This window comes from Melopsittacus undulatus, chromosome 1 (assembly GCF_012275295.1).
Source record: "Melopsittacus undulatus isolate bMelUnd1 chromosome 1, bMelUnd1.mat.Z, whole genome shotgun sequence".
Classification (NCBI taxonomy): Eukaryota; Metazoa; Chordata; class Aves; order Psittaciformes; family Psittaculidae; genus Melopsittacus; species Melopsittacus undulatus.
The window spans coordinates 154,350,105-154,368,825 of record NC_047527.1 but is presented as its reverse complement, the minus strand read 5'-3'; the positions used below and the strand labels follow the sequence as shown (position 1 = coordinate 154,368,825).

General features: G+C 43.7%; 2 protein-coding genes across 3 annotated transcripts in view; both read left to right on the top strand.

The window, feature by feature from the left end:
* Window positions 1-18,721, top strand: part of ANLN (anillin, actin binding protein) — an 819,922-nt gene that overhangs the window by 418,888 nt on the left and 382,313 nt on the right. The gene's annotated exons all lie outside the window — the stretch shown is intronic.
* LOC101869148 (probable G-protein coupled receptor 141) lies at window positions 10,130-10,993 on the top strand. Its single transcript, XM_005145073.2, has one exon. The coding sequence runs from the start codon at window positions 10,130-10,132 to the stop codon at window positions 10,991-10,993; it is 864 nt and encodes a 287-aa protein (XP_005145130.1).

Genomic DNA, 18,721 nt, shown 5'->3' with positions numbered 1-18,721 from the left:
ATAAAGCTGCAAAGTTTACAAGTAAAGTTGACCTCAGAAGAGTTCTTATTTTAGAGAACAGGATGCAGTTTGCTCTGTGCTCTACTGTGTGGTTTTGAACGGTTTGGGAAATAAAAGGAAATAAACCATCTGTTTCTGTTGTATTTTAATCTAATCAGTTCAAGAAGCTGGAGATGAGACACTTTGCATGATACCTGCCTGCCATTTTCTGTCATTTTGTAAAGTAAATGGGAGTAATTTTAGGAAAGGGTTGAAGATTTTGGTAATTGTACAAAATGACTTTAGTGTGAGTCAAAAGCTGGTGCAAGAGCAGTTGTACATAAAAGGGGGGAGTTGAACCACATTTCTCTACTTGCTAAGTCATCATTCCTGAAGATGCCTCAGGACTTTGAAGTTAAATTTAGAGACAAACTATACAAAAAGAATGAGAAATGCTCCAAGTACATGATCCCAAAGGCACAGTAACCTGCAACTAGTGCTGAAGTAAAGAAGACAAAACAGAACCTCGAATCAAAGTCAAGACATGGATTCCATCTGATTACAAAGTGAGTATGGAGAACCTGCTCCTTCTGGGGTTTTTTCACTCTAAATGTGTCAATACTTTCCCCATTTAGATAAGCAGCATTCTGCTAATAAACTACTTGCCCTCATTCTAGACATGAAATTCTACAATGCAGGGACATTGAGAGAAGTCAGACAGAAGAGGAATATCCCAAATACTTTGTGAACATTGAGGACACGTATGATATCATCACAAAAAGCATATATGGCTACATACATGGTGGCTATGACCGTGTCACAAAACATTTGCTGTCTCAGTATGCAAACATCACCAGAGATGCTGTTGAGCATTTAGAACTCTTATGTGTAGTGCACCAAGAAAGAAGGCACCAATTGAAACAGTTTCCTAGCTGCTCTGCTCTGAACAAGGAGGGCTTAGCACAGGGGCAAATGACCCTTATCAATATACAGTGCATATTGATATTATGGAGCCCCTGTTGTATTGCAGGGTCATGATTGAACAGAACTGATTGCTCAAGACATGCAAGAGGTAAAGTATTTGTGGCCTTTGCTCAGCTTGGTGCATGGAAAACCAGGACACACTCAAAGGAGGAACTAACAGAGCATCCTAACAGCAATATTAAGGAGATGGTCATAGAGTAAATGGTAGACAACAAGTTGTGGGACTGGTCTATGGGAATATGCTTTGTGTGCTTTGAGAAGAATTCAGCTCATCACTTACTGTGCATCATACTTGGATCTGCTTGGAACAAATCCCACTTGTGGGCTCAGCTCAACCTCTCTTCCATTGACCCTAGTGAAGGAATTAGAAACCAATACACTCGGGTTTTGCATTGGCTTTATTGTAAATGTCTTTTCCTGCATGAATTTAATTTCATTAGGGAGCAGAGTTAATTAGCTGCTTCTAATTACTAATGTAACTCCTATATATGCACAGTCCCATTAGCTCTGCTCTTATCTCCTCTATGTAACTTGCAATAAATAAAGAGGCAATTTACTGCAGCACTGCTCTGGTATTCAAGAATAGGCTCCTTTCAGGGCTGCTGTATTGCCAAACTCCAGGCATTTTGCTTTGTGTCAAGAGCAATCAACCTGGAAACTCAGTCAAAACCAGGATAACAAACAATAACCACACATGCAAGTGGAGTTCTCATCCACTGACAGCAGGCTGCAAAGGCTGACACCTCTTTCACTGAGCAGTGGTAATGTCCAGTCCATTAAACAATTTGAAAGGCTGAGCCAAGCTGGGAGACAAAAATGGACCAGCAAGAAACAGCTTCGGCTGTTCCTTGGTTAAATGTCCCAAAGTGGTCACTTGTGGGCACATTTAACAATACAGGAGACGCCAGAAAAAGGGGTAACAGAGGCATATGGAAAAGTACAGCATGTGAAATACATCACCATAACAACACCTTTTACAAAGGGTGTAGGAGTGTGAAACCACTGCAGCTGCTGGTGAAGTGAAAATGAGAAAAGACAATAATTATGTTAGACCATAGTGGTTTTATGTGTTTTCACGTCAAGGGGTATTCTTACTCTAACAGAAACCCCCCAGGCTATTAATACAATGGCAAGGACAAAACCCTGTTCTGGAGGTCAGAATGTGTGTAGGAGCAAACAGTAATGTACATTTGTGTTACTAGATGTTCCACATTAATAACTGCTGCAAGTTAGTTACTATATTTAGTTACCACATTTGGTAACTTGCACCTTAACAAAGACGTGAACATAAGGATGCAGAAGGGGGTTTGCCTCTGTGGTTTCAAGATTCACAGAATCATAGGAAAAAGCAGATCCTAAGAGATGCCTTCAGGTCATCCTGTCATATGTCCTAGGAGGACCTGACCCAAAGCAGCCAAAGGGGTATTCCATCCCATACAGCATCATGCTCAGTACAGAAACTGAGGGGGGTGTTGGTTGGAAGGACCTGGTTGCTGCTTGGGGACAAGCTGAGCATCAGTCAGTGTGTGGTGAGCAATAGTACTGTGCATCATTTGGTGGGTTTGGGGTGGGTGGGATTATTCTTTCCTCTCCCCATCCCTTTATTTCCTATTATTAATGTTATTATTATAATTTTACTATTTTTATTCTTTTTTATTCAATTATTAAACTGCTCTTGTCTCAACCCATGGGGTTTTACCTTTCATTCAATTCTCCTCCTCATCTCAGTGGAGGCAGGGAGGTAAGTGGCTTTGTGGTACTCATTTGCAGCTGGGGTAAACCACAGCATGAACACACTTTACACACACACACACACACAGAACCCCCAACAAGATTTAACTTTTACAACATTCCTATCTTGCTACATTTTCTGTTTGCTCCAAAACTGCGTTTTTCCTTTCTGTGCTGGCTCTGGCTGGGATGGACTTAATGTTCTCCATCACAGTCCATACTGAGCTGTGTTTTAGATCACTGACCAAACCAGCGTTGATAAGACACCAGTGATTCAGCTCTTACTGAGCTATGCTTGCAGAGCACAAAGGCCTTCTCTGTTTTCCCAGTCAGCCCCTCTAGGAACCAACCAAAAGGATATTCCATCCCATATATCATCATGCTCGGCATTAAAACTGTGGGGGGAATTTCCCCAGCTCCTTGGAGACTGATTTGGCATCATCAGTGAGTGATAGTTACTTTTGCATCACTTAATCCATTTTTCCTTTCCTTTCTCCCCCCTTCACTTATTGAACTGTCCTAATCTTGCCCCATGAGTTCTCCTCTCTCTTTTGCCCTTCTGATTGTCTCCTGGGGGAGCTGAGCAAATGACTGGGTGCAGACCCAGCCACCAGCCAGGGTCAGCCCATTGCACTTCACAATTGAAGCCACATTTTAAAGAAGGACTTAAAAGGCTGAAAAAACCCTTAACTTGGTGCTTTTGAGCTCACCAAAAAGCTTTAGTGAAGAAAATGAAGCTGACTGTTGATACAACCGTGTTTTCAGTCCGACTGTTAAACCGGAGCGTGCAAAGAGAAGAGAAACCCAAGGCTCAGGCAGGAAAAAGCTCTGGTATTCATGCAGATTTAATCAGGAGGGGGTTTGAGTATCAGGAAGATCTAACAAGCAGCTTTTGAATCAAGTAAATTCAGCTTCTCTTAGCTAACAACTGGTTGATGCTGGCTAACAAAGGTTTGACAGTTGGGCTTCAAACCATGCCCAGTGAAAAGGAAAGAGAAGAAAGAGAATTAATTGCCTCTTTCACTGTCCAAGGACATAATCCCTGGATTTGGTTTTGAGGGTTTACATCTTCTGATGCAAAGGAACATTGCTTTGGATTTTGGGATTAATTAGACCTTCAGCTCTACAGACAAATACAAAGGTTTTCAGGGTACTTATTTCTACTACTATAAGTTCTGCTGTTCCTTACACTGAACAAGTACAACTGAAACACAGACATCTATGCACCTTTGAAACTTGCAGGTAAATTACCTCCCTGATGTTTTATTAATTATTAATTAATAATTGTTAAATTATTAGATTTAAATAAAATAAATCTGTGAAGAGATCAGGATTTGCTTACAGGAAAAATATGATGGCTTGAAAAGAAAACCTTGCAGCTGAGTTTGTTTCTCATAGCAAGTAAATGGCTGCTGAAGGGATGTTGAATGTGGTTGGAGCAGGTAAATGAGTCTGGTACATGGATCATGGAAAATCCCCTCAAGGAAGTATGTGCAGATGCAGTTATCCTGCAAGCAGAACAATTTAGGCAGCAAACATGTAGCATGGGTCACTGATAACCCTGAGGACACAGGCACCTGCTGTATCACCCTTGGAAGGCAGCTATAGGATGCTAAACCCAGTACCACACATCAGGCTTTCATATGAATATGGAATGGACTTCAAAGCAAGTCAATAAGGTAGTTAGGGCAGAGAAATGCCTGTGCTGGTTTGTTTTGCTTCTGTTTATCTCAAAGGTATACAAGAGACATATCCAAAAGTCTTGTGGTTTATAAAACCCAAACTGGCTTCAGCTCATCCTATGATGCTCTGGGAAGGGCAATCCCTTTTTTCCCTGCAGGTGTCTAAAATGGGAGCAGAGCAATTCCATAATTCACAGTCCACACTACTGCATTTCCCTATGGAAAGGCTTGGACCCTCTGAGGTCCTGGGGGTCTGTACAACCATCGGCTGTGCAGTGCAAGAGATTAGACAGGCAGATCTGCAAGGGTGTTAGTAGCCCCCCAGCTGTGATTAAAGAAACATCAGCTTCTCCTTCTATTTGCCCTGTGGATGAATCTCCATATGAGTAGCACCACAGATGCCTTTCCAAACTGCCAGAGGTCAAACATGGGCACTGTCAAATCTTCCCTTCTGCTGTGCATGGGTATGAAAGAGGCAAAGCTCTCTCTTCTTTCACTGGCCAACAGCAACCTTTCCTTTCCTAGCTCTGCCATTCAGCTTTATTTGAAGTCATTTTGATTTACCTTTGATTTTGATTTACCTTTTCCTTTTTCAATTGCTTCTCAGCTCTCTTATCTAATTCTAAGCCCTTTTCTAGGCCTTGTACCCGTGAATGTGTATTCCCCTCAACCTCTAAAACATCTTGGAGGTTACATTCCTCCTGCTGGGCTCAAGAGCTATGGTGCTTCAAGCAGTCTGTGCCTTTCATCCATGGGCCTCCATCTTTCCCTCTGCTCTTTGGGAAAGGACTGCATCACGAGCAAGGGTTACTTTTGTGCTGGCTTGCATGGATCTAAGACTATTCCTGCATCTGGGGATGTTATCCTACTGAGTAGCTGGATGAAAAGCAGCAGGTTCTCAGTTGTTAGCAAGCAGGAGAGGCTCATTGGAGCTCAGGAATACTGGCTTCCCAGTAACCCCTGCACACTCCCATGGGAAGTGAAGAAAAAAGCACCAGAAGGGCTGCCTCTACGCCAAAAAATAGGGAATTGCTGAATCCTAAAGACCCCCTTCTGCTTTTAAAGGCAATCCTCTCCTATCTGTCTCAATCGAAGACTGCCTAGAGAAGGACAGTATTAGGAATGGAGGGCTTTGGTCATTGCTTGACTCTTTTTGTCCATGCCTCTCTTCAGCTGGCAACTGATGCATTAGAACATTCAAGTCTGAAGCTTGTGACATTTGTACTTTCAATTGGTAGATGAGTACAAGGTTTTATAAAGGAACCTCTTGTGGCATGTACAGAAATCATTTCCTGCCTGTCTTCTGCATGAACAAACACTTCTCCCATCCTTCATTTGTAAGGACTGCTGGTGGTTGACAGAGAAGCAATTACACTAATCACTTCCTTTGAGATGCTCCCCTCCACATCCCATTCTCTTGTTCTACAATCTGTTTTCCTTACAATGGAAAGATAAGTCCAACAGGACTGTGCTAACCAGTTCATTTGGAACTTATCACATATTTCATTTCCATCCAGTTAGCTTCAAGTACACCAATTAGCTGCATGGCCCATCTATGCTTTAGGGTAGAAATGTTCTTACAATGACAGTGATTGCTCAAACCCTTCAACTGAGAAAACAAAGAAACAGTGAAAGCTTCTGAATGAATTGATGCCGACAGTTTGATGGTACTTAGGATCATGAGCACTATAGTATGAGAGCATTTTGATTGGTTGTATGTATTCTCTTTGCCATGTGTTGAGAGTATGTGGTATAAACAGACATACGGCATGGCATTCACTTAGCTCCTGCTGACAGCATATATAATGGAAGCACAGACATTTCCTAAGGAGCAAAAAAGGCAGCAGAAATGGCACTGTTATTTCATCTTCCAAATGCTGAATGGGGCTGAATTGTTTAATAACATGTACAATATATAACTTCCAATGTATTATCCAATGTAGTAAGCACAAAGCCTTTCTGTGTTGCTTTGGGACAGGCTCTCAAGCAACAGCTCCTCGTATTTCAGCAAATAGCAAACCTGTGTCAAACCTAAATAAGCTCAGTCTGCTTTACTGGTTTAAACACCTTTCCCTGGTTTCTATTCTGTAAGCTGTGGTCAGTACTTATCATTATCATAGCAACACAAGGAGCAGAAGTTCAGGCCTGCATCTAAGTCAAAGCAGCTGGGTTTATCACTGTTGTCATTTCAGAACTAGGTGCTTTGGACCCTAAAGAAACCCAAGTCCTAGAGGGAAATCCCAAGTCTCCTGCAGGTTCACTGACCATAGAGTATGGTTTGCTCCCTTTGCAGTGCCTGTGACTCATGTTAACACAGTGGGAGTGAGACAGCAAGAGCTGAGAACGCATCTGAAATCACAGAAGCAGTATGTTTAGATGTAACACAGCATTCCCTCACTTCTTTGACTCTGGCCTGTATGTAGCTTGGTCCACAAACAACTAGAAATAGAGGTTTTACTATTAATAGGTGATTGAAATTATCAGCAGCTATGACCCTAGGTTGGAAGTAGCTAAGCCTGAAAACCTAACACAAAGCTTTCACAAGCACACAAGTTTATGACTGCTCCCAGACAGAAAGGAGCTCTTGATCTCCTGTACATAAAACCCTTGGTTGCTATTATACTGACCAGCAAACTGAACACTTTCTAACCAAGTGGCACAGGAAATCATGCAGAAATGAAACAAAACCGAGGTCCACAGCAGATCTATCCCCTGCCTAAAGGTATACCATGAATAGGTGCAGTCTGTGACACTTCCACAGAGACTCATCCTGTCTCTGAGCATCCACCAGACCTTGTTCCTCTTCTCTCAACTAGGGCTGCATCTTCTATTTCATTTCATTGTCTTAGTTTAAACCTTCACCTTTCTTCTTCATCTTCTGTTTCCCCCGTGTTGAACCTGGCATGCCCAGTTCCTTCTCCCTTCTAATCTACTTGCAATGCTAGTTGTGACCTGAACCTCTGATGTGTATATGTGCATTTCTCTTTCAACCTTCATTCTCACCACTGGCCAAGGCAAACGATGTGCTGATGAAGCAAGAAGCAAAAGCAAGAGCTGAAAGTTCATTTGAACAGGCTGATGTGACTCATGTGAATGTGAATTTCCTTTTGTACTCAAAAGAGAAACTAACCTAAACTTCAGACCCAGATTACAGAGTTGATGTGAGTGGTATATATGTGTGTATATATATATTTAACAGAAGAATGTGAAGATGAAGGCTTAACACACTGAACAGATTCCACATCCAACCTTCAAGGCACATTTTGAAGACAAAGCAACTCAAAGGTATGAAATACCAATAGAGAAGATCAGTTTCTGACCCCCAGCAGTTTCTGTGTCAGCCAACAGTGACAAGAGAACTATGTATGCAGCCCCTTGCAGGGTTGTTGTCGTCACCTCACATCCAAATAGCTCAGGCTGTACTCAGCAGGTGAATGGGGTACACAGAGCTCTTCATCTCAAAGCCTGCACCAGCTCTGCAGTGATGGTTGTCATATAGCAGCCCCTTTAGGAATGCACTTTCTTTGTGTCTCTTCTGCACTATTGTTGGTTCAAGCCTGGTGGGTCCCTTCAGGTCCTGTGGACAGAGCACAAGGCTGCAGGCATCCCTAAGTCCTCCCAGAGGCTGTGGGTGTAGTTTCATTATCACTGTAACTCTCTGAAACCAGCAGTGCTGACACTTGCTTTACCATCCTGTGCCTTTCTGCAGCACCAGCTGCATCCTCCATCCGAGCCCCATGTCAGGCAGCAGCCTGTCATCGCATGAGATTAAGTGATGCTGGAGCCGCACCTGGTGAGTACCATTATCCACCTAGCTGTTTTCCTTCAGTGTCTGTCTGCTGGAGCAATTCCACATTGCTTCTGACTCAGTTTTACAGTGAATGCAGCCTGCAAAATGGGCATCCCTCCTGTTCTGAGTCCTGGTCTAGATGAGGCAGTCACTCAGAGTTTATCCTGCAGGCTCCACATCCTTGCTCTTCCTTACAACCCCATTTCTTGCTGACTTTTAGCACCTTTGATCTTTTTAGTCTATGTGTTTGTTTTCTCCTATTAGTTCTCTTTCATACCTTGCTCTTCCTAATGACTTTACTTAATCATAGGAGTGAAACCTCTCGGAGGAACCCATCCTCACACCACAGCAGAGGTGGGATAACATCTGTCTGTTCAATTTCTACTCCAGAAACTTCATTCCAATGTCTCCAGAAGAGCCCTGGCTCCTTGCTTTCCTCTTCTTAGTGAGCTATCTTCCACTAATGTAAGAGCCTGGGGTCAGAATTCACTCCTGCAGCTCAGGCATCAGCTTCAAGCACCACTGAGCCTTTGTGTGTCTCTCTTTTCCAACAGCACCAACTATCAATTTGCTTTTCATATATGTCTGAAGCTTATTTTGCTTATAATGTTTAAACAATGAGTAGCCTCATCTGATACCACATTAGAGAGAAACCTTCTGTTAACTCTTGCTGAACACTTTGTTACTCTGGCACATTCAGCCTCACTATTAAACATAAGACAAGTCAAGGGAGAAAGTGCATTTACAATGGAAAACCCCTCTGCTCTGCTGCAGATTGCTTCACCTGATGGGGGGCACTGCCCTACAAGTCCAAGCACAGCGCTGGGCTCTGACAGCTCAGCAGGGTTTTAGCAGCTCTCTCCGCAGGAGCTAAACAGTATTAGATGTTGAACAGATGCGATTGCTATCTCAGTGAAGCAAGAAAAGGGCTTGTGCCTTCCTGTATGTGGGCTGAGAAAACCCTCAGCCTTCTCAAACAGGAACACCAAGGGCCCTGCTTTCCTCATTGGTTATATGTGCTGCGTGCAATGGATGTGTGGAGTAGCAAAGAAGAAGAGGGAAGTCCCAAATCTAAGAGATTATGTGATAGTATTTAAGTAGTTTATTTCTATACATTATGCTTTTTTCACTATGTATTTCGGAGCAATAGGAAACGTTGGCATCTCAGCTGTAATTATGCTGTTCATAGCAGCAAGAAGATAGTACCTTCTTAAAGCCAGTTAGAAATACTAACAATCCACATTAGAAAGTGAACTAGTGCCTAAAGTGGGAAGTCATCTTCAAGCTTGTGAAGCTTCTATTATAGCCAAGTTTCTGGGGAAGCAAATTCCTCCTGCGTGCCTCAGGAACATGCAGCACATACACAGTTTTAACCATCTAATGCTTCTAAGATCATGCATTTAAAAGGGAACAAACAGCAAGGGCTGTATCAGTCTTGCACGCAACACTGCAAAGGTCTTCTAAAGATGCTTTGCCTGATGCTCCATATAGAAGTCTCTCTGAGAATGACTTGCAGTTGCAGTCTATCCTTTTTACAGGTGAAACCGCTTGCACAGAAGTCAGTCCACATTATGCCTTAAGCTTACATAAGAATGCAGCTGTACATGGCTATGTTCAACAAGTGCCAATAGGATTGTATCTTGTGGAAGATAGGGCCCAGATTTAGTTTTAACTTATAATAGCCAAGGTATTTGCAGTAGAATAGCTCAGGTGAAATTCTATAGCAAAAAGACTCAGAACAGTTAAATTTGCTCTGAAGCAAGAACTTCAATTTTTAGCTGCAGATCTTTACATTTAATGTGCTCTATACTAGCAACTGGGGCTGCTGCTGCTTTATAGGTGTCCTGCACCCATCCAGGAAGATGCTAAAAGGTGTCTTCATGAAGTACCAATGAATTATAGGTACAACTTCATGTTTCTGTATTTTCACTTCCAGTAACCTCCAAAGGAGGAGCTCAGGAGGATGCTGAACTGCACCATAACCCAGCAGAACCACTCCTCCAACGAGACACTGCCACCCATCTCAGAGAGGCTCCACAGCATCCTCATAGCCCTGTACATCATCGACCTGGCTGGAGGCACCCTTGGGGTCATCATGATGTCCCATCAGTTATTCCAGCGGCGATCACGGTCTGTGATAACCACCTTCATCGTCAGCCTGCTGGTGCTGCACACCTTCCTGCTGCTCAGCATCCCCTTCCGCCTCAGCTATTACATCTTAAGGGAATGGAAGTTCGGGAGGCTCGCCTGCAAGCTCACAAGTGTCATCCTATACATCCACATGTATGGCACCTTTGCGTTCTATGTGGGCATCATCACCATACGCCTCTTCCAACTCGAGTTCAGGAGGTGCTACACTACAGCCTGGGTGGGTGCTGTCTGGTCGCTGGCAGCCCTGGTGATCACCCCTCTTCTTCTGTCCTATTATGGCACCTCTAAGACATACCACCCCTCTGAATGCTTCCAGTTCCAGAGGGAGATACAGGAAACACACATGGTGATCATCAACTACTGCCTGGTTGGGGTTCTGGTGGCAGTTTGTGCTGTGCTCACTGTAATGCAGCTGTTTGTGATCTATAGACTGGCTGTGAGGTACTGGCCTGACATCAACTCCCATGTGGAATTCAGGGCTCAGGCAAAGAGCTTCTTCTTCATCTTGGTAACATTAGTGTGCTTTATGCCTCATCATGCGTTCAGAGTGTATTACATCCAGAACTACCACCTGGATAAAGACTACAAACTGCTCTTGTACAATGAAGTCTTTCTAGCTTTAACAACAATGTGCTGCTTGGATATGTTGTGCTTCCTAACAGGAATAGCCCACTGACCTGGGAAAGCAGCCTGCATAGGCCTGTAGAGCTGTGTGCCTTTTGCACAGCAGTAAGGCCCATCTTTCAGAAGATACTGGGTTTATCTTCTCTCTGGAAGGCAGACACATGAGTCTTGCTCTAGACTTGGACCTAAGAGTTACAGCCCTAAGCTGCATTCAGATTTTCTTCTGCTGTCCCTAACGAATACAGCATCCATTCCTTTCCAATTTTAACTCAAAGCATCCCACTAACAACAATCCACTGTGGCCAGCAAACTGTCATCTAACAGCTTCTGGCAATTGGAATGCTGAAGGGAAGAGAGGAAAGGAAGGAATCCCCTTACAGGATTTTTGTGCTAGTGATTTTATATCATAAGGACAAACTACTCAAATAAAAAGTAATCAGGGCATGAAACAGAGAATGAATGAAACATTGCAGTAGATTTCAACAGGATCTGTCTTTCCTCACTTGCACAAAGTATATAATTAAGTTTAATTGTATGGAAACACTTGTTCTCACAACTTAACCTTTACCTGCTTCATTCCAAACCCACAAGCAGCTCACTGCATTGTAGGAATTACACATCCAGAGTGAGTGAGAGCAGAGCAAGCCACAGAGCAACTTCTACCTTATGTTACTCTCCTATCAGGACTCCATCTGTGCCTGTTATCCCTAAGATCCATAGCAGCCAAAGAAACACAAGTTACTGTGGTCTCATGATCTGGAATCCACACTGAGGAGCCTGGTCCTTCACTGCTCAGTCAGCCTTTAAGCTAGGCAACTATTTTATCAGCCTTCAAAACCCCTTTGATGTTTGGTCACTTTTAGTTTCCTGATGATTTATTGTCAGATAGATACCATGTTTTTTCCACTTGCACATGTAACAAAGCAGAACTAGAATAAACTAACCAAACTGTGTTTAATCAGTTCAGCATATGCTCATTGTATACAGACTTGTGCTGGGGTATACATCCTACCCATTAGACAGATTATATTCTTTGGGAACCACATCTGTTCTGGGAATCTCTGGTTTATCTTCCTTATGTAAAAGTCTGTTTTCATGACTGCATCCTGCCTGCTCTGCTCAGTCTTTCACCTTCTGCCCAAGGCCTTGCTGCCATTTGCTGCATCCCAACAGCTTGGGCCCAGATTTCTCCCATTCCAGACTCCCCGGAGTCACATAAGGGTATCCTCCTCCTTCACAGCCTCCTAAGATGCCATAATGTTTGAGTCTGGCAGGACTCAGAAGTGCTACGATCCCTGGATTCAAACAAAGTCAAAACCTGATGTGAGAGGGTTAAAAAGTTACACCTGTATAATAATGCTGGTGATGCTTCAGATTATGGGCCTTTCTTTGAGCCTACTTTTTCAATGCTGAGTAAATGTTTGTGCCTTTACACTTTGGTTCCCGGATCCCTTCTGCCTCTTTCCTAAAGCAGGAGGTTTTCTGCATTCTAATCTAAGCTCCTTTTTCATGTATTCATGCTTGACCATTTTCTCTGTATTTTCAGTCACTGACTAGGGCTCAGCCATGGGAGGTCAAACCACTCACTTGGCTCAGTATGGCCCTCTCAATGCAGAGGATAATGGACTGAGCATTGATCCCAGTGTTGTTGCACCTAAGACTCACATTAAAGTGATGGATATAAGCTCTATCCAATACTCAGTCCCCTGCTGAGGTCTGGAAGCACTGTGAAAACTGGTGAAAACACAAAGTTATCACTCTCTATGAGGACAATCTGAGGATTCTGAAAGGGCAATAATATTGGGCTCAGATTGTAGGGTTGTGGCCTTACTATGGATTACAACACATTCCCTGGAAAACGGCTACAAGCGGCTGGTTTGAACACCATTTGCAGCATCCCAATAACTCTGGAGATAATTACACACATAAATAACAGCTTTCCTGCTAAGTGGATGTGTAAAACCATAAACCAGTTAGGTACACCCCTCTCTGTAAGCAGAGGGAACAGATGCATTAGGAGGACACGCTCCCTCCCGTGTTTTCCCCTTTTCCACTCCAGTGCTGGCATTCTCAGCACTAACAGGTTTTGATGAGGACAAGGACAGGATGATCGAGTAACACAATTTGCCTCAGATGGCTCAGGCTGCCCGACCCATACACAGCAGCCCATTACAGTTTACAGTCCCCATTCTCCTGTGTGAGGTAGCTGAAGATCATTGCCTTTGTAGTTACTGATGTATGAGCTAAAGAAAGGGGTTTATAAGAGGTGAGGGGAGAGTGATGTGGGGATGCACACTTGCAGAGCAGGCACTGGATACAGACAGACCAACTTTGTCCCCATGAACAATGAAATCATGCACTTCACATACTCTGCCCATGGTTCAAGCTGTAACCTGTCCTGTGTTTTCATTGTATGAGCCTGAATCCCTCCTCCTGGCTATCCAGATCCATTGAGTTTCCATGAGCTACAAAGAGCTTATTTCCCAAGCCTGGGATTCATGTGCTTGAGGGTGTCCTTGCTCTGAACAGCAGGTTCCCCAACTGCCTCTTTATTCATCCCATTGCAATCCTAGCCATAAACACACACTTTAGTGCCTGCTTTTTGCCATATGCACTTCATTTTGGGGTTCTGCAGGGCAAACCCCAGAGCTTCCAATTGCTTTTCAAGCACCAGACAGAGGAAGGGGTTTTCCACTTTGCAGCCTTTTCACATGAATCTGCTGGGGTTTGTGCTGCAGCACTTTAGGGATGGTTTCCACAGAATGAGGATACGAAGATGAAAGAGGAAGAACTGCTATGGGAAGAGGTCTGATTAAAAACCATGGCTGAAGGATTGCTCTCCACATCTTTGAGTAACCATCAGTGGTGTCCTGACAGGAGATGTGTCACTGGATTAGCTTGGGATACAGTACCCCTGCCAAGCAGAGTATGAAGTGAAAGCAGCATGTATTTTTGTGCTATTGTTTAATATCCTATAACAGCTCTACTTTACCATAGTGCTTTGTTTTCTTGTCCAATAGATTAATGCAATTAGGGTATTAGAACTTAACACTGTTTTAGGCAACAATACCATGTCTTGGGTAACACAATCAGAATCCCATGTATCCAACAGAAATGAATGTATGAATCAGCATGCAAGGCAAACATCAGCTAGTCTGTTCCCTGCACCCTTCATTCCTAAAGCTTACCCTACCAGGTGACTGCCTGTGTACCATGCATGGAGCACATGAAGGAATGAGCTCAGGAAGAGGCTTTTCCACAGTGAGGAACAACATGAGGTGATTCATCTGCTGCTCCTGGTGTCTCTTTCATTGCCCTCTGGCTCTACTGTGGAAGCACAAGATGCTGGTGGAGCCTGTCCCCTAAACAGGCTGTGCATCTTAAGCCACCATGTTTTAGCTCTGCTGCTACCCTCTACAGTCACCATTTCCACCTGCATAAAGGTGCTTTTCCCTATTACCAATAACCTTTCCTCCTTACCCTTAGAAACCTTCCAAGCAGAAACATGTTTTCAGACAAATGGCTCTTAAAAACTGAAAAATAGATGTAAGTATCTGCTGAAAACAAATATTTTTAAGCGCAAAGTCACAGATTTAAGGACTGATATCAATAATTTTAGCTAAAGCTTGGGAGTTCATCCTATGGGATACCTGCAGTTTAAGGTTCCTGCCATGCAACCACCTTACCTTGGTAGCTTTGTTCTAAGCCCCCTATCATAGACATGCAATAGATACAGCCCTCTGATCCATGATGCAACCTTTGCTTCCCCTGACAGCACACTCTGTATGAATAACAGACAAAACCTCACAGCAGCAGCATCTGCATGTGAAGCATTAGAGATAGACCAGAACCATGCAGAGGACATGAAGGAACCCTGGGATGTCTGCACAACTGAGACAACAATAACAAAACCTTAGGGTTTATGAAAGAGAAACTGCAAAACTCCAGCCATTGTCAGTCAATAGAATGCAAAGGAGAATGGGAGAAGAAGGGAATGGGTAACTCGGAATGATTTGTGCATTTATTATTTAAAAGGACAAAGGAGTTAAGAGCATCTGAGAGAGAAACAGATAAAAGGACAAAACAGAAGAGGCAGCTCCAGAAGATGTCTCTGAAGTAAGAGAACAAAATGTGATGGGTCAAAGAAAAACAGCCATTGCAGAGGTGAAATGCTTGGGGGAAAATGAAATGTGTTTTTGGGAGTCTCAGTCAAGCAAAACCATGGGTTGGACTTGCAGACATTGAATTGCTCTCTGAAGCACCCCCAAATCAGAGTAGCTCTATTATTAAGTACAGCAATATCCAATTCCTTCAGTTTTCTTCTATTTTACCACTGCTCACAGAGCTTGAAAAGGAATGCAGTTGAGAAGAAACACTGGCCTGTCCTTATCAGACAGAATGAAATCTGTGTCATAAGACCCTGTTCTGTCTGATCAGACAACAGCCTCATAAGAAAGCAATACCCCCTCTACACCTATTCCTGCAGGTGCCAGCTCCTCAGGAGATGGCTCTTGGGTAAAACCTCTCCTGTCACATCCATCCCTGCACACACACCCTACATGAACCTGATGGAAGCAGCCTGGCCGGCCTGCAGCAGGTAATGGGCTGTCAGCATCCCCCTGCCTGCTCACACCAGTGCTCCCAGTCACCAACCTGTAATACCTGCACTTCAGGAACACTCTTCTAGCACATACCTAAAGCTTGGAGTTCTCCTCTGTGAGGACATCCTGCTTTTTGTAGTCTCAGCAGGTCAATATTAACCAACAGCCTTGACAGTCTCAATGTGCCTTGCACCATCACTGCCTGTTGTTCCAACACACAGTCACCTGTCTGTACAGTTTAAGCCAGTCCTCTTGAAGAGATGGGTTCTGTCAGACATGGCTGGTGACACATCAGGAGCCCTTCTGCACTGTGGGCTCTGTGCTACAAGAGATCCAGACTGCACTATGAACTCAGATGTGTGCTCACCTTGCACAAGATATTAAGGGTGTTGTTGCATGGGTAACAATCAGATACAGAAGTCTGCACTAAGTCTCTAAGAGGAACAAGGTTGTCTCTGGCTCTAAAACTGCCACTATATGATGGTATATGGGAGTCTGCCTTTGCATCTCCTTTGAAGCATGTTTAGACAGATAACATGAAAGACCCGACTAGCAAGCTTAGGTGTAAGACTGGCTGAATCAACCAGATGCTGAAACATCTGTGGGTCTAGCTGTAGTCTGGTATGAAGCCCTATTTGTCTCAAGCACCTGAGGATGCCTTTTCTTTCATTACACAGGGAGGTAGGCTAAGCACAAACACTGCAGTGATTGGAAACCCTGCCATATAGAACCCCAGACTGGTTGTGTTGGAAGGGACCTCAGAGCTCATCCAGTTCCATTCACCTGAACACTGCCAGGGATGGGGCAGCCACAGCTGCTCTGGGAAACCAGAATCCCACCATCAGCACAAGAAAGAACTTCTTAATATCTGATCTAAATCCCCCCTCTCCCACTTTAAAACCATTACTCCTTGTCCTACATTATCTCTTCCTTCTTTTGACTTGACTTCTGTTATATCAAGTAGCTTTTCCTGTAATGTCATGAGAAAAAGAAGGTCCTCAGCTCTGTCACTCTAAGCAGCACATCAGTTTGATTGTGCACAATGTTGTATGTGCATAGGCAATCGCTGTGACAGCATGAAGAGCACCACATTATGAAGCTTTCACAACAATGCAATTATTAACTCAAGTCGTTCAGACACATTTTCCCATAACTGCTTTGTATGTTTGATACCATAATCATTTACGTTAGATGACTCAAAATGAGCCACCATTAGAAGCCTTTTTTGACATAATTCTTCTCAAATCTGTTTAACAGAACTGTAGCACTTGGTGGTATCATGCTTCTTGTTGGGTTGGGTGCCATGAAAGGCTCAGATGGGATTCAAGTGGCATTACTCACCAGCACTGTCTCAGGATCATTGAATCAGAGAATGGTTACAGCTGGAAGGTCTAGTTCCTTCCTTCTTCACTGTACTCATATGTGCCTACCCAGCTGCCAGCTTCTCAGAAAGCCTCTTACACACTGCCATGTGTTTCCCCATTGCCAGTGGCCTCACCACCAAGTGACACTCTCCAACTTGTCAGGCAAACACACCTGGAACTGAGACTATCCCAGTGGAGCTGCTGTAACCCAGTTATGTCAGGCAGCCTCCTGTTGGAAGAGCACACACTGGAAAGGAGCAGCAGTGCATAACATTGAACAGAGCGGCTCTCAAACAGATCAGAGGAGGTTACAAAACCTCTTTCCCATTGGATGTAATGAATCACACTGTGGTTGGTGTTATCTCTCCTCCTCTTCCCACTGGTAAAACTTCCTGCTCATCACAATGCCATTCGCTGCTGCTGTGGCCACCCAAAACGTGTCTGTGTAGTCTAAGCCAGTCATAGTGAAGAAATGGGTCCTTTCAGTGGGCAATACATTGCTTTCAAGCATAGGTGCTTAAGATAAATAGGAGAGTTAACATGTGAACGTACCACTCTATCTTCATCACTACTCACAGTCCAGATACCTGCCTTATTCTCCCTAACTTCTGGAACCCAGTAGGAGAGGAACACTGTACCTCTGGCAATAGAAGGGAAGCATTTTGTCTGACTGATCTCTGCCCATACTTGGCTCTAACAACCAAACTCCTATGTCACCCCCCTGACAGTCCCAGATCAAGCCCTCAAGCTTCCTGCTCTTCCCATCCCACATGTACTTGTGATCTGATTTCCAGTGCTTCACAATTCATGGCCTCATTAGACATTTACTATTCATTTGGAGGTATGTACAGTACCTGAGCCACACTGGGCTCTACAATGGTGGTAAATCCATGGGGAAAGACCTGAGTTACCTGATCTCTTTGGAATGAGATAGGCAGAATTCACCACTGCTATTAAGCACACAGCAGTGGAGCTGGGGGAGAGGTGTAGTTTAGTCTCAGGCTTTCCCATATGAATTACTAATCCCAACACACAAGTTGCACAGCAGTTAGAGGCAAAGCACACCTGAAACCAGCCTGCTACTGACAACACTGTATTCAAACATAAAAGCAAACCTCAAACCCAAGGGCACGAGAACCTGGGGTGAGTTATAAAGGAGCTGCTTCACATTTCAGAGGTGGGCTGCAGCTGAGCTGCTTCAAGAACTTACTTCTTCCCTGTCCCACCCCATCTTCAAAATGGCAATTGAAATCAGATACAAAAGTACACACTGAATTCTCATGGCTGCATCAGTTTTTGGGCCCTTCCTCCCAGAAAGGTCATCTTCCATCCATAAGTTTACATTAGTAAGTGATGTGTTTAGAGCAGCAACCTTTACATAATTCTCTCCTTTATATGCATTTGCTTTCAACTGGGAGAAACACAAAGTTAGCATGCATAAGATACATACATAAACATCAACTGACCTGGCTCTCCTTTTCCTCCACTTCTCAGTGCTGCTGCAATAGACAATGCTGAAGCACATCAGTGCCGACACTTATCCAATTAAAGCTCTGAGGATGCACATCAGTGCATCTGCAATGTTATCATTCCTTCCATCCTTCCCTTCTGACTGAACAGACAATAGGATTGATGACAGCCTGGCTGTGCAGAAAGCAGTTACTAGCAAAAGCAGCATTTCAGTAAGTCATGAATAAGGATTTAAATGAAAACCAGGACCTGTAGTTGTAAACAGGCTATAGATCAGAGTTCTTTAGGAAGAAAACCCTCATCTCAATTATAACTTATTCCTTGACTTGATCAGAACTCAGAAGC